The sequence below is a fragment of the Malaclemys terrapin genome, chromosome 16 (assembly GCF_027887155.1).
Source record: "Malaclemys terrapin pileata isolate rMalTer1 chromosome 16, rMalTer1.hap1, whole genome shotgun sequence".
Taxonomy (NCBI): Eukaryota; Metazoa; Chordata; order Testudines; family Emydidae; genus Malaclemys; species Malaclemys terrapin.
In genome coordinates this window covers 29540731-29563653 of record NC_071520.1, presented here as the reverse complement: position 1 = coordinate 29563653, position 22923 = coordinate 29540731, and the positions used below count along the sequence as shown (strand labels likewise).

Below are 22923 nucleotides of genomic sequence, written 5' to 3'. Positions count from 1 at the left end.
ACTGCCTTTTGGCTGAAGGCATGAGCTGATTCAAAACCATGGTGGGTTTTGTGTCTCTTACTGCGTACGGGGGTGGGTGACCCTTGCCTGTGCTTGTCCCTGGAGCAATGCTTCTTCCTACCCGTTTCAGACAACGGCTGGGTGGAGGAGTGCTTGTCTGCTCTGCCATACCCCCTAGCAGAGGGGGACTGACTCTTGGACAAAGAATGTGCCTGGGAGCTCAACAGGGCACTTCTCAAAAGAGACAGAGGAGGCTTAACAGGATTTTTAAGCCCAGGCTCTGAAGAGGCCCTCCTTGAGCATTCTAAAAGGAAGAGCTAGGAGACTTCCCTGGTTTTGTTATACTCTTGGAAAAAGAGCGGCAGATGGAACCTTTATCAGAGAAATATACCTGAGACAGAAGTCTTCAAGAGTGTCAATCATTGAGCTGTACAGCTTCACAAGAGGGACACATTTTAAATCCTGAGGATTTAGTCTCAGCCACAGTGGCTATGTACCGTGGTAGCTCCTAAGCATACGTATAGATGTATTGCCAAAAGGTGTAACAAAAACAACTATTAACTACACTAACTAATGAATTATACTAACCTCACAACCATTGCTCAGTGTGCAGAGTATGTGGATGCTACGGGGGTTCTGTTCCACTGCCATGGACGGTAAGGAACTGGTTGGGCCTCAGGTTGTAGCTGCAGGCATGTCCCCAAGAGACAATGCTGGCCAAAAGAATCCAAACTCATGCTTAGGGGGTCTACACACACAAACACTTCAAGGACTGGTTGTCTTTACATGTGTGCTGGTGTAGCCCTCACGTTGATATTTTACTGTGCGTATAGAGGATCTGTTACACTAACTAAAAACTCATCCTTTGAGTACTACAGCCTTGTCAGTGTCCTGTGTTCAACCATGGAACAGAGAAAATCAGGAGCTCACAATGGCCGGTATTGCAGGCCATTGCATTAGAAAAGGAAAGACATCACTGCTGCCGCTCACTTGTCTTTTGTTTCAATCCATCACCACATGCATCCAGATACCTTTTCTAATAAGTTGGTTCTTTTATTGCTACTGAACAGGACAGGTACAAAAACTCCCATAAGGAAATAGGCAGTTCAAAGACAGCAGTGTTGGAAATGAAGTGCAGTGGTTTGGACTCTAACATCATACCTTTTTATTAACATGTGCATTAAAACAAGAATAATTCAATTAAAGAGCTGTTATCTTAGTTCTACCAGAGTAAGCAGAGGTCAGTTTTCTATATCGTTAATGTTTCATATCATTCCTTTATTCCATTCATAAGCACCTTTTCAACAACTTTAGCCTTTGAGAAATTAAAATGCTGATATTGGCTGACAGAGACTAGCCCCCCAATCCCACAAGCTGGCTGAGCCATTTGGGTGTACCCCTCCGCCTGAATAGAGACGTATTGCTTTCAGAAGGTATCTGCCCATGAGGCTCAGCTGGCCAGACTGTGTCCAGGGTCTGATCGTGAGGGGTGCCAACCATCTGCACGTCTCTGAAACCAATGTAAGTTGTGGGTGCTCAGCACTTCTCAGCATCACGACCGAGATGCTGACACTTCTCCACAACCAGGGCTAAGAAAAGAACTCCTGTTCCTTTCTTGCACTGAAGCTAGGAAGAGCTTCTGCCCAACACTCATTCCTACTGCCCTTTGCTGAAGATGCCACATGAAACTTCCAGTTCAGTGGCAGTATGGCAAACAAGTACCTTAGTGATGTGTGACCGTGAGCAGCCTTTCCCTCACCCCAAACTGGCACAGAGAAATGTCGCTAGTGAAGAGCAGGTTTATACAAAAGGAAATTTTCAGAAAACATTACACACACACACACACACACAACTTGCAACAGCGTGTGGCTTCACGCAATCATATAGAGGCTGATGAGTCCTAAAGCCTACAGTCCTCCTAGTGGGTAGTATCTGACACACCACACATTACTGCATAATAAAGTGACTTGTTCAAATACTATCAATGAGCAGACGCTCCCACAAAATCAAAGGAGTGAAAATTTCAAAGCACACCCTGTTGAGCCTCGCTATGGCAGCATATGCACTAATGTCAGATGGAAATGGTTTGAAGGTCAGAGGTACAACTGGCAGGATTTCTGTAGACAGATGCTTTGCATGCATTTCTTGCCCCGCTGACAACCAGCACTGCTTTGCAAAGCCCATATTGCTCACTTGTATCTATCTACAATAGAGAAGCTCCAGCCTCAGGTATTCTTTTTTTGCTTTTGTGGGTCACATGCTGAGTTTAGATCTTATTTCAATGGTCACAAAGTTCATTGGTATTACATATGTTTTTAAATAGTAATAAAATTAGTAAGGTAAAAAAAGGGCTTCTAACACAGAAGCCAAGGGTTCTTTGGACCAGACAGGTCAATGGATTTATACAGATTTCTCTGGGTTATGAGCATTATTCTGAGTAGGGATCATGATTCCACACTCTGGAATGACTTCGGCTAAGTGTTATATACATTCATAGCCTATGATCTTCTGGCTGTTTTTTTCAGTCTCCTATTAAAAAGCTCCGAATGCATATGAACAACATTGGGCAGTTGAATGATATGGATCCAAAATGTACAAAGTTACAATTAAAAAAACTTTTTGGAAAAAAAGCTACTTTAGAGAGGCAGTAGATATTGTCTGAAAAGTCAGTCACTGTTTTACACTGAAAAGACCTAGTCTGACATTCAGACTTCCTCCCTCACAGACACTCACCCCGAAGTACATAAATAGAAAAGAACGCCCACGTCTGTCCATTTTATCCCCATTAATTTAAAAACAGCCAAAAGGATTTCTTGCCTCTTTCCCCATCTCTTTTTTTACACACCAAAGAGCCCAGAGCAGCAATATACGGTTAATATCAAACTCTTTAAAAATAGCACTATCTAGTGCAGTGATACCAATCTGTTCAGGCTACTGGACAAAGTCCCAATCACTGCCCATGCAACTGTGTGTATTCTAACCCACCATGACACATGTTGCTTCAAGTCCCAGGCTCACAATCCCAACCGGTTCAAGCGCCATTGCAGATCAGAAGGCATTCATTAGAAGGGATGATAGGGAATGGCAGTGTTCATTGTTAAGGTAGGAAAGGTGAGTTTAGAGTACCAATCAGTCACCTTTAAGATCAGCACTGAGAGGCACAGTCTACCTGATGATCTAATGCAACAGTATTGAATTGTTTTATAGAGACAGACGACATTACCATAGCGATTGCTAGCAGATACTGTTCTCTCTTAACATCTCTTATAGTATGATGATATGGAGCAACAAATCAGCGTCTCAGTTCTAATTGATCAACTATTTGAGTATTTCCCTGAAACAGAAAACTGCAGTTTGTATTGACATAAGTACTTCTATGATGTACAAAGAAATGAAATATTAGGGAAAAAAAGATACAAATAGGAAAGGGCTTTTTTGGATCAAGCATGTTGGGTAGAGACAACTTGTTTTAGTTGCTTAGCTGGGGTTATGACAAAAAATGTGATTCAGTTAATAGTTCTTCATATCACTTTGATATAGATGTTTACCAGAATGTAATCCACAGATTGTAGATGTAGACAATGGTAATTTAACCATTTAAATAATCTCAAGGCACTTCATTTTTTTAAATCATTGCCTTTGATCACAGTAATTTCTCATCAATCACTTCTAGGGCTCCCCAGCTAAGAAATATCTTAAGGTGACACTAAGCAGCTCCATCTGAAAACATGCATACAGGTCAGAATAAAAAGATGTGGCCCTAGGAAGTCCCTGTTTTAAATTCCCTGTTTCAAATCTGTGATGCAGAGAGAATATTATCTGAACAGCAAACATGCTTCTCTAATGCAGACACACTCTGGAGTGCCCAGCACTAGCAGACCAACTTTGGACAACATCGTTTTGGTATGAAACACTAGCTCCCTGCAGTAGCCAGGCACCATTGCCAGGAAGGAATGGAATATCAAAGGGCATGTAGTGGGCTATTTGCATAACAGTCAGGAGGTGCAATGTACATCTCACAAGAGCAGTTTTCTCAAGTTTTATCCTTCTCCAGAGGTCCAAGTTATTCTTCAGCCCTGAAATCCTGAGTTTGGTGCTGCATTCTTGAGTGAACACGCTCATAAAAGAGCAGGTAAGCACTAGATGAAAGCACTTCTTGCAAACTAGCTTTGCGCACAGTGTCATCTGAAATCCACAACCACTGGTTACTAACCGAGAGTGCGGTCTTGGGAGAAGGCGGAGAGCGGCGATATGTCACAAAGTGTCCAGAATGCATGTCCCCATGATGAACTACAACAGCCATCAGACGGTAGAGGTACACTGGGGAACTGAAGGGCAAATGAGAGAAAGGAAGGGGTCAGCAGCACTTGTGTATCAAACACGTACCTGGAGAATCCCCAGTCACTTTATTTTCAGTAGCTAGTTCATTTTAAAGCATGTTTTTCATTCCATGGACCCCCTTCATAAGAGATGCACTCTCACAGCAGCACATTCCCTCATAACACCCCAGACCTTCACTGCAATTGTCAAAATCAGTGGTCCCCAACCTTTTTCGTCTGGCAGGCGCCAGACGACGAGCCACAGAGGACCGTGGCGGCGGACGAGCACCTGCCGAAATGCCGCCAACATGCGGCAACGTCAATAGGCGATTTTCGGTGGCGACACCTCTGGATGACGCTGCTTCTCGGCGGCATTTTGGTGGATGCTCGTCCGCCGGCCAGTAAGCGGGCACACTTAGACGCCATGGCGCCCGCGGGCACCGCGTTGGGGACCCCTGGTCAAAATGCTTCACTCTTCTCCAATCAGGAGAATAGAACTGCTGCTCTGAGTAATAATGAAAACAGTTTCTGGAATGTATTCTAGAGAGGGCCACTGCATACTGTGCAGCACACTGGCTCTGAATTTTGCAGTGAGGCCCCCCCACCTGTTTCCTTTAGTATGTGAATGCTAAGTTCTACAGCAGTGTTAATGGTAAAAGTTATCCCAGGACACATTATAGGAACTGACAAATGTATTAGAGCATAAGCTTTCGTGGACTCCACGAAAGCTTATGCTCTAATACATTTGTTAGTCTCTAAGGTGCCACAAGTACTCCTGTTCTTCTTTTTATTATAGGAACTATATATCAGCCACATGGGAAAAGTGAATATTCTCAAACTAGGAGTGCTCTGGGGAAAATATTTAACAGGACAAGTACTAGGCCTGATCATCACAAGAGCGAAGTGTCCACTGCTCCAACAGAAGTTGCAGGGAGCAGTGAGCACACAGCTCCTCTGAAAAACAGGCTTGTACAAAGTCTACAAGAAATGACAAACACTCGTTTGTTCTCAAAAGTCAAGAGAAAAGAAAAGGGAGATATCAGCGAAGAGGCAGCAGTTATAAGTTGATGGCTCTGCAATAAGAAGCTTGCTGCACTCCTGATTTTTTTCCTGCAGCAGCCATCAGAGCAAAAACAACCAGAGAAAGGAGATTTTGAACTCTTCACTTATAATTCACACAAGTCCTTTTACTAGCTGCGGACACAGGGAGCAGAGTAGACCTGCCAAATCACCCAAACAGAAAGGGACAGAAATCCTTTGCTAACGAGGAGGACACTTGCAGTAGCTGGGATAAATGGTAAATTCTGTGGCTACCGAATCACAGTAAAGATGGAATAAAGGAAACTATCATCTACATCAGTTTTAAGCACGGGTAGAAATTATGAAATAACTTCAAAAGTCTGACTTACCTGCAATCGGAAACCACTGCAAGTGGGAAAGTTATCGGGGATGTTAATAATGAAGGAGAGCAGGTGCCATTCATAAAGAATGATTTAGTGCTACATGTCTGCTCCAGATCTGCCAGAGAAATTATACATTCAGTGATTTAACTGATCTGCAGCTTAACTATTCATATTACAAATAATAGTCCTGTGCTCTCTATGGCACCTTTCATTAGAGAAGCTGAAAGCACTTTACCAACATTAATTAATTAAACCTCACAATCCCCTAATGAGGAAGGGGAGCATTATATCCAAGGACACCGTTAACAGCTCATAGTAGAATGTGGCTGCAAGAGCCCTGCTCAGTTTGGGTTATTTGAAGTAGTAGTTAGCCGTCGATTCAAGTAATTATTTGAAGACTTGGGACCAGCAGCAACAAAGGAATTAAGCTCTAATGATGTGATACAATATAGCCATATAGACTGGGAACAGTTTACTCGAGTTTGTGAAGATTTTGTTTATTTCTTTAGGCAAAAAGTTGTGGCGTTATCAAGCAAGGGCACAGTTTGCATGCCTAACACCTCCTCAATGGCTGTTCCTGCCAACAAAAGACTTCTTTAGAGCTGAATTCTGACTTTAATGGGCACCCTGCACACTGAAGGCTGACTGGATCCAGGGCCATTTTCCCTAATGCACAGTTTTTGACACATGAGCCTATAAACTCTTGCCTATGTGAACAGGCCTCCTGAACGCAATGGGATTCCTCGCATAAATAAGGGTTTGTAGGATCAGGCCCTTTTTGTTAAACACTGTATAATTTACACCTCGAACTGCCCTGCAATTTCAACATTAGTTTTGACACAGGGTCTGATTGTGACCACATTACATGAGCGCTCCAGGGTCTGCACTCGCCTTGCAATACAGCCATAGTTGGAGCTCCCTTCGTTTAAAAGTGGTGGTCTACTAATGAGACATTCTCTGTGAGGGCCTATCGACTTCAGAACTCACCCATCCTTTGGGGCTAACGCAGCCCAGTTCTCCACAGCCCACCTATGCTCCAAGTATTTTGGAATGGGAGTGAACAGTAAATTTGTAAGAACTGTATTTTAAATATATGTCAAGGGGCCAAAGCCTGCTGGGAAAGGGGATCTTTCTAGGTTTTAGTATAATTCAAAATAAATATATTTTTTCTTATACACTGACAAACTACCTGATATTTTTTATTTTCAGATCAAATACCTGAGGCTTTTACTGCTGACCCAGCCTTTGTTTCAGACGACACCCATGGATTGCCTTTCTGGTTTAGATCATGCTGGCTTGATTTATGGACAGGGAGGTGGTATTTGTAGATGTCCATGATCAGGAACTCATTGAACTGCACATGTTCATGACGTTTCAGAGGCATGCCTTGGTCTGACCAGCTCAGCCTTTGCAGATGGATACACAGACACTGAGGGAGCTTCAAGCACATTCCACAGAAATACAATGTCAACAGACATATTAAAAATAGGAAGAAACGACTGCTTGATTTAAAAGTATATTCTTGGAACTAGAATTAAAGTCCAAGAGAGTGAATGGGGAAGTGGATTACTAAACTGGCTTCTCATCTGCTACTATATCCACATTAGAAGTAATACCTACGGGTACGTCCAGACTACCCGCCGGATCGGCGGGTAGTGATCGATCGATATATTGCGTCTCATCTAGATGCAATATATCAATCCCTAAACGCGCTCCCGTCGACTCCGGAACTCCACCAGGGCGAGCGGCGGTAGCAGAGTCGACGGGGGAGCCGCGGCCATCGATCCCGCGCCATGAGGACAGGAGGTAAGTCGAAATAAGATACGTCGACTTCAGCTACGCTATTCCCATAGCTGAAGTTGCGTATCTTACATCGACTCCCCGCCCCCGCCCCCGGTGTAGACCAGGCCTAAAATACAAAGTATAAAGCCTGACAGTCAGAAGAGAGGTTTCTAATAACACTACCATAATTTATTAGGTAGATGGACAAAATTAACAGGGTTTGCCACAGGTGGGAAAAGTCAATAAAAACACATGCATGTTTCTAAAAGACTCATCTAAAATCTTTTTAAACTTGTCCAGCGCAGACCAAAGATTCTGATCAATATAATCCCTTGGGGACAGAGGATCCGGGTCCCTGGCAGTTAGTGCTACTATACTGTAACCAGAGCTAAGTTTCCATGTGCAATGTTTTTGTGGCTGGTCAGAGTGAATCCAGCAAGCGCCATAGAAACCGGAGTCAAACAGTTACATTGTTTTACACCCAAAGTGCAGCACAAGGTTTTACTGTCTCTTTCAATTAAGTTATTAGTATAACTGTCGTGCCTAGGAGCTCTAGTCATAGACTCAGATCCAATTGTGCTGTGTGCTACACAAACACAGAACAATCTAAGTTGTTTCAGCCGTTTATTACCATGTTCACCCACCCAATCACCTGCATTCAGAATGGGGCTTATTTATTTATTTTAAGAACATGCCATTGCTTAGGGATGGCAAAGTGTTTAACAAAATATATATAGGAATTACTTAATTCACCACTGAAATACGGAATCACATATTTTTATTGCTGAATCTCAAGGGACACATAAGCCACAACTCAGCAATACATATGTTTACACACACTGTAGAATTAAGGTGAGATTATTCATGTGTTTAACGTTAAGCATAGGCTTAAGTGCTTTGCTGAGTCAAGGTGTTATGGCATACAAAACTGCCAAATGAGTTCACATTTAAGTACAAAATAGAATACGAATGGTCTCCAAGCTCAGTGCCAAGAAGTGGGTATCAAAATAACAGACTGAAGAGATAAGTCACTGGATTGTTTTAGAAGACACTACTGTAGAGGCTTTAAAAATAAATTTACCATATCAATTTGTCTCACCTTCCCTAGCTTTAATTGTTTAACAAACGTTGTTCTCTGGTTTTCTGTGGTTTGCCCATTCAGTGTTCCTTCTGCCTGAATCTGAAATCAAAGGAAACATAATTATAGCCATTTAATTATCCATAATATTAAATTACACAAACTAATACTAGGTGTGTGCATATGCCAAAAAATAGTAGTTTCTTATCGAGGGCTATACGCAGGTTTAAACAGTTTGTTTAGGTTTAACCATTTCCCAGCTGTTTGTAACCTCAGAAGTGCAGAACTATATCAGTGCATGAGAATTAAGAAGTGAAACTAAATAGAAACATTTCTAGAAAGTGCCGCACTCCGGTGGATCAAAGCAAGTTCGATATAACGCGGTTTCACCTATAACACGGTAAGATTTTTTGGCTCCCGAGGACAGTGTTCTATCGGGGTAGAGGTGTAGTTGTAAAACAGTGTTTAAAGATCAGAAAAAACCAACCCACCAGGATATTATAAGATTTAATACTTGGCAATCACTGAGTATTCCAGGATCTGTAAAGTGCTTTACAAACTACTCAGAATTTCAGACTCCTAACACTCTGTGAGGTAGTACCCTCACTTCAGAGGTGAGGAAACCGAGGGTTCAGCAAGTCAGCAGCAGTGCAAGGAGTAGAACCGAGGAGTCCTGACTCTGAGTCACTTGATCTAGAAACTGGGCTGGAAGAGTATATAAATTAAAAGTACATACTTTAGTGCAATTGTCACATACAACATCCTTTACTGATTCAGAAGAGATGAAATGGTGGAGGCAGTGGTCCAGTGTCATAGGACGACCCTGAGGGTGAGAAAAAACAACTTTGCACTGATTTTATGATGCACACAATTAAATTCTGTTAAAGGATTTTAGTTATCTATTTAATAGGAATTAATACATTCTGAGCTAAATCCTGGCTCCTCCACAAAGCTAGAGTAGAAGGGCTTTGAGCAGAGAACATACACAAGGTTGGTGGGGGCATGGAAGCCTCCTCCTTCCACCCAGTTCATCCTTGGGAGCTGTTATAGTCTATGTGCAGGAGTAGTAGCCATAGGATCATAACACTGGAAGGGACCTCAAGAGGTCATTTAGTCCAGTCCCCTGCACTAAGGCAGGACTAAGTATTACCTAGACCAGTGTTTCCCAAACCTGGGACACCGTTTGTTTAGGGAAAGCCCCTGGTGGGCCCGGCCAGTTTGTTTATTTGCCACGTCCACAGGTCCGTCCGATCGTAGCTCCCACTGGCCGCGATTCGCTGCTCCAGGCCAATGGGAGCTGCTGGAAGCAGTGGCCAGTAAGTCCTTCGGCCCGCACCGCTTCCAGCAGCTCCCATTGGCCTGGAGCAGCGAACCGCGGCCAGTGGGAGCCGTGATCGGCTGGACCTGCAGACGTGGCAGGTAAACAGTCTAACAGCAGGTAAACAGGGGCTTTCCCTACACAAGCGGCGTCCCAAGTTTGGGAAACACTGATCTAGACCATCCCTGACAGGTTTGTCTAAAATCTGTTCTTAAAAACCTCAAGTGACAGCGATTCCATTACCTCCCTCGGTAATTTGTTCCATTACACTTCCTGTGTCACCTTCTTAGTGGGGTTTTGAACCAATGGATCCCCGGCCCTCTTACAATACTTCCCTCCACAATTACACAGTGCCCCATGAAACAGCTTCTGCAGCCTGACCCCTTGCCCAGCAGGAATGTGGCTTTCTGGCTGTATTTTACGTCTCATGCATTAGTTGCTTTCTTGCTATTTTTAGCCATCTTTTCGATGGCAAAATCTATACTGCTGGTGAGCTGGGGTCATCTTCAACTTAGGTATAAAAATAGGAAACTAGCACAGAAAAAGTGTCAAAAGCCTGGTTCTGTTCTCCCCTAGGCACTGGCCCAAAACTATGAATGCAAATGGCTGTTCCATGAACACACAAAGGGGATAACAGTTAGACCCCTTGTCTGGAGACACAAACTAATAACACACAGTATATGAGGGGCCCAAACTTTGCAATACTAAGGACCACGCAAATTTTGCATACAGGTGGACTATTTGTAATCTAATAATAACTTTGCAAACAACCATAATATTTGTCCGGACTTGTATCTCCTTTAGAGCAGTGTTTCTCGACAACTGCTACGTGGACCGGCACTGGTCCCCGAGTCTACCTGACAGAGTTTAGGAAGGCAGCAAGCTGGTCCCTTGTATCAAAAAGGTTGAGAAACACGGCTTTAGAGATTAACAGAAATGGCTTCTTTATTGAAATCACCGGCTCTAAAAGTCTACAATTTGGCACCTTTGTCCTCATTCTAATCATCGGGAGAAAGCAAGCAGAAGCACATACTAGGACTTTGCAGGAAACACACAGCCCTCAGGTTGCACTTTGGTATCTCTAGATATGCAGACAGGGCCAAATTTATTACTGGTGTAGGCAGACAACTCCATTGATATCAATGAAGTTACACTTGGTTAGCTAAGCTAGAAATTTGCCCCACTGTGTTCAGAGTAAGATACTGAATCAGGAAAATCTACTAAAACAACAAAAATTAATAAAATGTAATAAAATTAATTCTAAATGACTGATTTACAATTTCACCCCATCATTTTAAATTCAGGCACAAGACTCGAGTCTAGAATAAAGCTTTGACCATAAGGCAGCATGTAGTACAGAATGGATCATGCTTCAGCAGAAACCACATACCCACATGGCTGCTGGAATACTCAGCGAAAGACTGTCAAATGTATCACACCTCACAGGACTCTGAAAGAAAACATTTCACATGTCCACAGGGTTACAGTCCACCTTCAGCCTAATGAAAACAGGCCCGAGCACTCTCTACTCCTATGGTCCTACGTGGTAGTTAAGGGTACTAACACCTAACAGGACTGGACTCTAACTAGATATAATCTGATCTGGATTTGTAGTTCTAAATACAGCAAAATTAGTTACAAACAATTCAAAGATCTGGTCAAAATATCTTCTGGTTAGTTTACTGGAGGGCAGGTTTATTTTTTTCTGCAAAGAAAGAGTTTTGGAAATTGTTCTGTAAATATTTGAGTAGAATTTTTCCATGGCAGCAGAAGATATTCTGTAAGCATTAGATACTGTTTCCTCTGTCCAGCACAGAAGTCAACACTCCCGGCCCAATCCCACATTTACTGCACAAGAATTAACAGGAACATTGGCTGTTTGAAGACTGAATGACCAAGTCTTAAAATGCTATCTGTGCTACTGGATTTCTCTTATAACACGAATGTGTCTGCAAGTGAAAGTCAAATACTAAAAGCAATATTTAAGTTACAATCACCACACTTATAAAACAAAGCATGGTCACAATTTTGTATTTTTCATTATTAATTATTATTATCACATATTTGTACAGCACCAATGCTGTCCTAGGCACTTTACAGACAAATATGAAAACAAAGTTCTTGCCCTGGTTTGCTTACAATATAAGGCCCCAATCCTGCAAATTTTCAGGATTGCACAAAATAAAACAAAAGATGGTTCTTGTCATTAAAGAATCCCCTTTGATTAAGCTTTCCTTTTTTATTTGTTTATAATTAATCTCAAACACACAAATTCTGGTACCTGCTGTTTGCAGTGTTTGCAAAGCATGTTACTGGTCAGCCTTCCATGAAAAGGATGTTGAGACTTCCAGTGACTCAACATGGGGTGAAGTGACCCTAAAATACGAAGTTGGAACTGTCTTTAATATTTAGTACTTCCACGTTCATCATGATCATTATAATGCCCGGATTTTTTATTTCTTTGGGGTTGTTGCTTTTTTACAGATGTTAAAACCCAGTTTTTTTAAGAACACTTCACTTTCTGTTTACAAATCTTTAATTAACATGGTCTTTGGAGACATTTAAAGATGCATTCCTGGTCACTAGAAACAGATGAAATAATAGGAATATTACCTCCGTGAGTAAAACAACTACTGTTGCCATGTCTGTAAGTAAATATGCACATTTCACATGTTTTCAAGGGAGAAAATGTTACCTCTTGTCCTGCAGCTTATTTGCTTTTGGGTTATTTCTGGCTGCTACACAGGAGGGAAAAAGATTGTATTAAATCTCACCTTACAAAATACAAAATCTTAAATATGCTCTTATTTGAGTCTAAAAATTGTACCTTTAAAAAAATGAATATATAGGGACAACCAATGAAACTAAAAAGCAATGAATTTAAAATAGATAAAAGAAGTGTTTTTTATATAATGCACCATGAACGCTGGAACTTGGAGCAACAAGATACTGAGCGCTTACAACAATTGATAAAAGCTTAATAGACAGAACATCCAGTTATATTAGATAGAATAAAAATGTATAAGAGATTTAAACCTTCATGTTTCAGAGAATAAGTCAACTGCTAATTGTGGAAGGTTAGAAGTTTATTCCATAATTGTCCATTATATAGTTTCTTGTATCTCCCTCTGAAGCACTTGGTGTATTGACAACTGTTAGATACCTGATTAGATGGACCAATGGTCTGGGTCATTATGGCAATTCCTATAGTCCATCCATACAGTATACTGAGATTCTCAAATGGATGGTGCTGTGGGCCCAATCCCATGGGATGCTGAGTGCCCTCAACTCCCACTAATGTTTATGGGCATTGAGGACGCTCAGCTCCTTGAATGACTGAGTCAATATAAATGCAAAGTCCTAAAATATTACATTGCTTTGAAAAGTTCTCTTTTTCAATTTGCTAGTTTTATTAATTCATTTTTATCCAAAGATGGAAGAACAGCATTGCATATTTAGTATCTAAACAGGCTCTATCACTTTAAAGGAAAGGGAAATAACATTTTTATACAGTTTTACCTCTAATGAATGCACATCAAACAAATGTGTGATCCGGGGCTGACGATCTCGCTCATCTTCCAACGAAGATGTAAGGACATGGAATAGTTCATGAGCATCCTGTTAAAGGGGGATATGCAACTTAGAGGGGAATCAAACAAGACAGCATCAAGAAATATACCAAGAGCGTGTGTGCACATAGGAATCTGTCATGGCAAAATAAGGTGTTCATTTTTCCATTAAAAAGAAATTATTACACTTTTAAGACCCAGTTAATTTAATAATAACCACTTAGGCTGAGAGGAGATATAATTGCTCTCTCTAAATACATTTGAGAGTAAACACAAGAGAGGAAGAAGAGATATTTAAGCAAAAGGACAATGTTGGCACAAGAACAAATGAGTATAAATTGGCCGTGAATACATTCAGGCAGGAAATGAGAAGATTTTCTAACCATTAGAGTAATTTCAGAGTGGTAGCCATGTTAGTCTGTATCAGCAAAAAGAACAAGGAGTACTTGTGGCACCTTAGAGACTAACAAATTTATTTGGGCATAAGCTTTCGTGAGCATTCGATGAAGTGGGGTTTAGCCCACGAAAGCTTATGCCCAAATAAATGTGTTAGTCTCTAAAGTGCCATTAGAGGAGTGAGGTTCTGGAACAGCCTCCCAATACGAGTAGTGGGAGCAAACTCTCTTACTCATTTTAAGATGGAGCTAGATAAATTTATAAATAGGATTATAAGATGGGGTTCCCTGCAATTGCAGGGGACTGGACTTGATGATCCACGAGGTCCCTTCCAGTCCTATATCCCTATGCTTGTGCTACAATTTTGCCAACAATCTTTTCTGCAAAGCTAAGCCCACAACAATGTATAACATTTTTTTTAAATGTATTTGTGGCATATAACACTGAAAGAATACTGAAGAGTGTACACACACACACAAAATATACTCACAATAATGACCTGTAGTGAGTCGGTGTGGCTCCCCTCCTGCCCGGAAGAGGGAGCCCACGTGCAGGCACCAGAGTGGGTGGGACCACCACCGCCTGTCCCCGCCCCCCGGAAGTCAAGGGGCGGGACAGGAAGTATAAAGGCCGGCCGCCAGAGCTCAGTCGGCAGCCAGCCACCGGAGGGAGCAGACGTGCGGCCGGGAGCTCCCGGCCAGGAGACCGTCGAAGACTGAGGCCTGGACCCTAGCTGGCCTGAGCTACCCCGGGCCCGCTACGAGGAGGAGCCGCCGGAGCCCGTTCACGCCCGCTACTGGGAGAATCCCTGGGAACCGCACCCCACTAACCCTGAGGGTGAGACTGGACCCGAACCCCTTCGCCCCTGCTGCTATCCAGAGGAGCCGCCTGAGGACCATTGGCCGGACTTCCCGGCAGAGCTACCAGACTTGCCGCCGAGCCCGGGCAGAGAGGAGCCCATGCAGGTGGACTGGCCCGATCCCGGCGCAACGAACGAGGTAGGCTTTGAGGGGGATCACGGAAGTAGCCCGGGGGTAGCCGACCCCGGTCCGGCTGCAACTGAGTGTGAGCCTATGTCAGTGTGTTGCGGTCTGGATACCCCACTGACCAGCAGCGGCAGCAACCGCTGTTAGGGCCCCGGGCTGGAACGCAGTGGAGTGGGTGGGCCTGCGTTCCCCCCTGCCACCCTCCGCACGGGTGGCAGGCTTCCCCCTCACCCAACGCTCGGCTACAGAAGCCTAGGCGTACCTTATTGGAACTATTTGCTCGCTCAGCCCCTGCAACAAGGGCCTGAGCCTAACTGTGTTTGCCCTGCCCTGATCCAGGGCCTGGGCTTTGAACTATTTGCTCGCTCAGCCCCTGCAACAAGGGCCTGAGCCTAACTGTGTTTGCCCCGCCCTGATCCAGGGCCTGGGCTTTGAACTATTTGCTCGCTCAGCCCCTGCAGTCAAGGGCCCGAGCTTTAACTGTGGTTGCTCCGACTCTGCACTAAAGAGCCGGAGTTTCGGGACTAACTGACTGCTTGTTCCCACAGTAGTGAGTCGGTGTGGCTCCCCTCCTGTCCGGAAGGGTCGAGCCCCGGCTAGGACCTACTACATGACCCCAAAGCCTGCTTTCCACTGAGGTCAATGGTGAAATTGACTGACTTCATTGAGAGCAGAACTGAACCCTTAGGTCATTTGTTTTGGATATGAAGTATAAAATATACAGCCATGTGTATAGAAGAGACAACTGAACCAATTTACTGACCCCAAACTTCACACACTTAGGAGCAGAAAACATTTTTCAAATACAATAGATTCTGCTTATTCTCCGCAGTTGCCATGAAAAAGTTGCCCTTATCCAGCAGTTGCTAACAAGGAGAAGGCATGTTGGTGAGGCTACAGCGAGGAAAGGAAGTGCTGGGATATGCCTTCCCTGGCTGCCCCCCTGCAAACCAGCAGGATGATGGAGTTTCTATTGGGAGCTGGGGGCTCATGGGACTGCATCATATGCTTCCCTGTGCTCTCTGGGGGTCAGAGCTTAGCATGTGCCACCACTTCCTTCCCTGGGTGCAGCCCCCCAGCAGGGTACAGCCTGGAGAGTGCAGGGAAAAGTGCCATGCAGCTCTGGCATGTGGGCTGCAGCCCCCTTCCCCACTACTGCCCTGTCCACAGCCTCTTACCTCCTGTGCCATCCCTGTGTGGCAACAGGTTTGTGAGCCTGCAACCCCAGAAGGAAGCCCTGGGATGGGCTGAGCACCAGCCGCAGGCAGGTTTGTAGGGCTGCGGCCAGGGTAGGCACTCCCCAGCACTTCCTTCCCTGGCTGCATCCTCACAAAGCTGCCGACAGCTGGGGCCTTTCGTCCAAGACTCAAAGAAATGGTGTTATTAAGCAGCATGCCGTTGCCAATATCCGCATCCCATTAACATTAACGTCAATGTGATGGGATTGGTTCCTGGCAAAATTCTGCTTTTAACAGGAAGTTGTCAATACCTATATTGCTATTAAGCAGAATCTACTGTGTTGGGTTTGTCTGCACAGCTTGCGCTTGTACACATTTGTGCTGTGTACAAGATCTAGAAGCCCCATCGGTTACGTGTAACTAAATCTGGGAGCCTTAAGAAAACACAGGGAACTTCCTTAGAAACAGAAACCAGGGCATTTTATCATGGCCCTGTTAAAGTCAATGGCAAAACTTGCAATGACTTTAATGGGACTAGAATTTTACCCCCCGGGACCTTGTCACTCCTGGCAGCGTCAGACCAAACGCTGACAGTTGAAAGGCATTAGAGTCTGAATCAGGCGTCTCTAAAACAAACTGAAGATGTCATGTATTAATCACATTGCTGCTTTCTTTTAGTTACTAAAGATAACGTTTCACCATGCTGAAGAGGATTCAGATTTGATATTCAGATCTATAAATACCTTATATCACATAAGGCACCTATCGTCACAGTATCCAAGCTCAAACATATACTATAATCTAGTTCGAATTTTGTAATCACCTGCTCTTCAAATGACGAGATCTGCCACCTGTACAGCCTTAACACTTCTAACAAACAGCTGGCATCCAGGACATCATCTTCTGTGACCTCTTGGCAGGATAAAGCTGGAGGTATTAAATTCAAAATGATAAATGGAGCCACTGAGATTGGTTAGATCACAAAACCTGGATATACTGGGCCTAATTTCTTTTCGCTTACAACGGTGGAATGACTTGTTAACACTGCTTAAGCACAAGAAGCTGGCCCAGCCAGTCTGGGCGCAGGGACGTTTTAAACCCACTGATCCACAGCTGTGCAGTTATTTCTTAGTTATGTCTGAGAGGAACGATTTGCAGAATGCCTTTTTTCCCCCTTCCTCAACAGCTGCACATGTTTGTAAATCCTTGTTCTCAGGGCCGGCTCCAGGGTTTTGGCCGCCCCAAGCAGCCAAAACACACACACACACACAAAAAAAAGCCGTGTTCATGATCGCAATCGCGATCTGTGGCGGCAATTCGGCGGGAGGTCCTTTGCTCCCAGCGGGAGTGAGGGACCATTCGCCGAATTGCCGCCGAATACCTGGACGTGCCGCCCCTCTCCGGAGCGGCCGCCCCAAGCATCTGCTTGAGAAGTTGGTGCCTGGAGCCGGCCCTGCTTGTTCTGCAGTTATATTTATTTTAAAACCTCGCCCTCTGACCTCTCCTTCAGCTTCCATAACAACAATGTAGGTGGGGGCAGGGAAAGGGGCAAGACCCTGGCACCTCATTCACCTTTACAACAACTTGGAATGGAAAAATCCTTTTTCAAGGAAAGAGGAGAGTAGAGGGGACTTGGAAAATGAATGTAAACTAATATTACGTATCGTGGAACTAATCCTTCCTTCAGCAGTAGAGGTTTGAGAGATTCCTTGGTGGGACTTAGGAAGCACACTAATAACCTGAGGGTGCTGCATTGACTGTAATGAAAACCTGGGCAAATAAAAAACCCTCAGCTTTCAGCGGAGTTAATGGACCCAAGCTACAGTCATTTCTTTGTACACAGAGAACACCATCAAGTCAGCTAATTAAGTTTACCTATTCGATCCCCCAACCTTCATTAACGTAATAAGAAATTTAGTTTTCTGCTCTTTTTAACAAACATCACATATGCTCTCTCATGCATTTATTTGAGAAATTTCCACCTTAAATGATAGGAAATGAAATGTATTTCTGATTGAATTCTGAGCGTGACAACAGCTGGGAGACATCTTTGTGAGATTAAAAATAAAAGATTTCTCAACTTTCTCATTTAGACTAAGCACCGTGCAAATTAATTCCTTAAAACCAGTAACACATTAGGGTTTATTAATTAATGTAATCTAACCCCTTAGAAGTTTAACAACGTGATACCTTTCAGAAGGCACAGCAAAGTAAGGGACAAATATTGGTGCTCCGATGATTCATTCTGGGCTGTCTTGTATTGGGCTGTAAACTCCTCCAGCCACTTGATGAAAGACGGACAAGCAGATAAGCCTTGCAGCAAAGAGTTCATGAAACAGGTGTTTCCTAAGTTGAGAAGGCCAGGCACAAGCCCTAGAAATATGCATGAACAATTTACATTCTAGAGCCTAGGACAGTTTTTTTTTTACTGAAAGTGATATGATGCATGTGATTTGGATTTCGAGCTTCTATCTTTTATTTAGTGTTTACAACTGTTGTTTAAGAAATCAGAAGACACTCAAACATGCAATAGTGTTATGGTCTCTAAGGATCATGCCCTTGTAAAAAAAAAAAAAAAAAAAAAAAAAAAAGTAAACTTCCTCTGAAAAATGTTCTTGACTGAATTTCAGAAAGCTATACTTTAACACTATCAAGCATGGATTACTGTGGGATTATCTGCACATTACCATATAAACTGGAATTAACAACTGTAATGTATTTAATTTTCAATTTGTGACTTGTAATACTATCTGCAAGGTTGAAGGCCCTGATTCTGGGGTCCTGCCTCATGACTGCAACTCCTAGGTACTACAATAATACATATAATAAGTAGCAATAATAAATAATAATAATCCTAACATTTACATATGTGCTTAATTTTTACACATCCGAATAGCTTGTATGAGTCTATTCAGATGTGTGAAGTTAAACACATTCAAAAGCATTTCCAGGATGGGGGCCTAAAGTATGTGCCTTTGCACACCTGGTCTCAATTTAGTGAGATCTCCTTCCCTGAGATTAGTATTGTATTAGGGATGCTCTCCAGTTTTCAAAGATTTGTGTAATATATTTCTTTATTCTAGCTATTTTTAGTATGAATATTTACTTTCCAAAGCAGAAGACATTCACTTATCCTGTGCTTATGTTCAATCAGAAGGTGTTTATTTTGTGTATTTGTTTAAGTTTTATTGAATTTCCGTAGGTAATACAAACATATTACAAAACACATACAAAAGCATGCCTAATATATATTATAATACTTTTTAAATTTTTAAACTAACATAACTAGTATATATAAAGATCAAATCTACATAGGAAATAAAAATCTTTTATTGATACAGACTAATTCATATAGGAGGCAACATGATTCACTGACCAAAATTTATATTTTGCTATATAACAAAAGGTTTTACAAAATCTAACGATTAAAAGAAAAGTGGCAACATTTCTAATATCCAAAGTCTTAGCTCAAAAGAAATTCAAACCCACAATAAAATGGAAATTTTACTATTCTCTCATCCTTTCTAGAGAACATTATGAGAATTCATTCATCATTAGCACACATTTTTCTGTTACTGGATATGGATAATGTTGGTCAATTTAAAACTTTCCCCACCTTTCCTGCGTTTCTTTCTTTCAGTGATGGGACCCCAGAGAACATATATGCCAGCTGCCAGAGCAGCAGCAATTCCACCAACAACACCCCAGTTCTTCATTACTTTATGCCTAAAAAAGTAAGGGGAAAAGTCTGCTTGCTGTTTTCTACTGGAAAACCAGTAATAACATTAACACGTCATATAGGACTGATAGGCAAGACACTGTAATACACAGAACACCGATATTTTTGTCCGGTACGATCCTATTTTTGTGTGTTTTTATCCCCAATCATGTCTTTGGCAATTGTTACACCATCAATACATCTCTCATGTAAACAAAGGAGCCGAAGTTTGCAAATCATAGGACTAGCCTTCAGCACAAGCTGCTAACATATGGTCCTTCTGAGTGGGGTGCCGAGCTCAGTCCGGTCGCTCTTGGGCTGGCAGCATTATAGACACAATGCCGGCTGTTCCCTGGGGGGGGGGGGGGGAGGATCTCTCTAGATACATGGTAACATGCAAGAAATAAATCCTGGCGCATGGTTAAAGGAAACCCGTCATATGACAAGTCAGTACATTCAAGTTCAGAATAATGCCAGGCAATCGCATTCCACATGTACACACAGCCCCCTCCTTAGCTCCGAGTGGGGTGACCAGACAGCAAGTGTGAAACATCAGGACAGGGAGTGGGGGGGTAATAGGCGCCTATACAAGAAAAAGACCCAAAAACCGGGCCTGTCCCTACACAATCGGGACATCTGGTCACCCTAGCTCCGAGGCCAATTATTGTCTGGATGTGGAACAATGGACAGTTACCCGGGGCAGGGATCTTTACGGCATTCATCACCCGGGAAGGGTTTCAGACTGTCCAGGCCCAGTTCACAGGCGGGCTTCCTGCTGGGGCGACCATCTCCCCCCCTCCCAGGCCCACACTGCCCCGTGACCGACTCCCCCCAGCCTCCCCTCCGGGCCTGCTCTCCCCTTGGCCCCCGCCCCGCCCCGCCCCTCCGCTCGTCCTGCCCAACCCCATGTTTCCTTCCCGCCCCCGCCGTTCCTGACCTGACCGCGCCTCCGGCCCGCAGGAGCCGCCTGACCGCCCTGTCCGTCTCCCCGGCCAGCATGCCCCGAGCCCTTCCGGCCGCCCGCCGGGCGGAACCAAAGACACCCAGAAGCGCGGGGTCCAGGGGGCGGGTGATGGAGCGGACCGGAAGTAGCCGGGTCGGACCGGGTTAGCGCACGGACCCCCCTAGCAACGGGCTCCTGGGGAGTGGCTGGTTGCTACGGCCTGGAGGCGGGCGACAGGATTCCTCCCCTCCCCCCGCCCCAGCAGCGCTCGGCGGAGCCGGGTGTGTAGTGGAGGCAGCTGCCCTGAGCGGATTGTCGCTGAGCCGGTGGGAGGTGTGCTCCTGGGGCGAGACTCCCAGCTGGCACTAAGCGAAGAGCCAAGCGGCTGGCTGGCTGGAGAAGAGCGGGAAAGCACAACCCGGGAGGCCAACAAAGAGCCCGTAGTTACTGCTGTCAGAATGGACAGTTACCATTAGTCTCACCATTTTAGGGGGCCTGGGTCAGGCTTTTGAATGCTTGGGGTGACTTCTAACCACGCTGCAGCAGCCACTCAAAACCGCCTTGCAGCCTCGCGAAATGTTGCCAGACAATGTCTCTGCGGTGCCACAAAGTGTCACCAGGAAATGTCACGGTGGTGCCTCAAAACGTTGCCCCGAAATATCTCCGTGGCACTGTAAATGTCTCTGCATTGCCACCTGCTCTGGCCACCTTTCCTCTCATACAGCAGCGAGACTGTGGTGGCCCTGGCATGACTCTGTTTGTGTTCCCCAAGCTGATGGGTGGATTTCACTCTGAATACATTTCAGAGCCAGCTGACTTAATTTACAAGTTAAAAGGTGAGTTTTCTAGCTACCATTGCTGGAAGCTACTCAACTGGGATCTGAAGACAAGCTGGGTTCTGTCTATCTCATGCATCATTGCTAGTAGTAAAGATGTTACAGTTGGAAATTACCTGTCCGTGTTGATTAATGGCCTCCAGAATAGAGGTTCCAGCTCATTGTCCTGTAATGTGATTGGCTCCAAAGAGCTGACGAGCAAAAATTAAAAGTCACATCCGCTCACCTTCCTCCTATGAGTAGTTCCACTGATTTTAAGAGTGAGTGCCCTGGAACAGAGTTACTCAAGTGAGTAAAGTGAACATGATTTGGCTTTTGATTTTATCGATACTGTAAGTGGATGTGACAAAGTATAGGCCAATTTAACGAGTAAATGGTTTTTTTAAACTAAATCTTGAAAACACGAGTTACTGAAACATTAATAGAATATTTCTGAACAGTTAAAAATCACAGAAGGGCATACACTTGTTCACAGACTTCAGTGTTTGTCTTGCAAGTCAGGGATGTCACAAATGTCTAAAGCAGGGCAGGAGTTACTTTCCTTAGGCTGCTTTAGGGGTACATGATGTTTATCATCCACTTTAGCAAAGGTAAAATAGAACTCTGGGCTCAACAAATCAGCCAGAGAGAAACTGATACAGAACACTTTTCTTTCAATACATATTTATTGATGATTTTGAAATCTTCACGTGTATTCAGTTTAGGGTTGCCAGTTTTGGTTGGATGTATTCCTGGAGATTTCATCACATGATATTAATTAAAGATTAATCTTTAATTCCTGGAGACTCCTGGACAATCCTGGAGGGTTGGCAACCGTAATTCAGTTAGGCCCAAATCCTCTCTGCTGTGCAAAGCCAGAATAAACAAGCATGCCTGGCACAGCAGCCGTAGGAGAGAAGATAGGGGAAGAATCCTCCCAAGCTGTGGAAAGGCAGTGGATCTGTTCAGGAAATGCTATTGCAGTCTTGAGACTATTCCTGTCCAATTTATCTCCCCAGGGTCAGGGACTTATGCTGTGCTCATCAGCACAGTGTTCCAAGTGCCACTAGTATCTCCTGCTCCCCAGCTTTGCCAAGGACAACAACTGGTAGCCTACCATTCCACCTCCAAGCCCATAAGTATGGGGATGCTGGAGAGGGTAGAAAACTAGAAATTCCTGCCTCCCTTGCAACTGCACCCTACTGCACATCTACTAGTGAAGATGACAGGTTTCAGAGTAACAGCCGTGTTAGTCTGTATCCGCAAAAAGAAGAACAGGAGTACTTGTGGCACCTTAGAGACTAACAAATTTATTAGAGCATAAGCTTTTGTGGACTACTTCTCAAGTGGGCTGTAGTCCACGAAAGCTTATGCTCTAATAAATTTGTTAGTCTCTAAGGTGCCACAAGTACTCCTGT

General features: G+C 43.9%; 1 protein-coding gene across 1 annotated transcript; it reads right to left on the bottom strand.

The window, feature by feature from the left end:
- Nucleotides 1-1030: 1030 nt before the first annotated feature.
- On the bottom strand, nucleotides 1031-20757 carry USP30 (ubiquitin specific peptidase 30). Its single transcript, XM_054006594.1, has 13 exons — nucleotides 20685-20757; nucleotides 19646-19755; nucleotides 18220-18402; nucleotides 16853-16956; nucleotides 13420-13518; nucleotides 12596-12638; nucleotides 12182-12276; nucleotides 11291-11350; nucleotides 9319-9405; nucleotides 8604-8684; nucleotides 6941-7160; nucleotides 5729-5837; nucleotides 1031-4328 (listed from the first exon to the last, which is right to left on the bottom strand). The coding sequence occupies exons 1-13, from the start codon at nucleotides 20744-20746 to the stop codon at nucleotides 4064-4066; spliced, it is 1518 nt and encodes a 505-aa protein (XP_053862569.1). The 5' UTR covers nucleotides 20747-20757; the 3' UTR covers nucleotides 1031-4063.
- Between the last annotated feature and the right edge of the window lie 2166 nt (nucleotides 20758-22923).

Bases quoted from the DNA above. Each gene is read 5' to 3' on its own strand.
- USP30 (XM_054006594.1), bottom strand. From the start codon at position 20,746: ATGCTGGCCGGGGAGACGGACAGGGCGGTCAGGCGGCTCCTGCGGGCC. The intron at 16,957-18,219 runs GTATCACGTTGT...TAATACCTCCAG, and splicing joins TTTGCTGTGCCTTCTGAAAG to CTTTATCCTGCCAAGAGGTC. The intron at 13,519-16,852 runs GTGATTACAAAA...CCCCTTTAACAG, and splicing joins TCTCGTCATTTGAAGAGCAG to GATGCTCATGAACTATTCCA.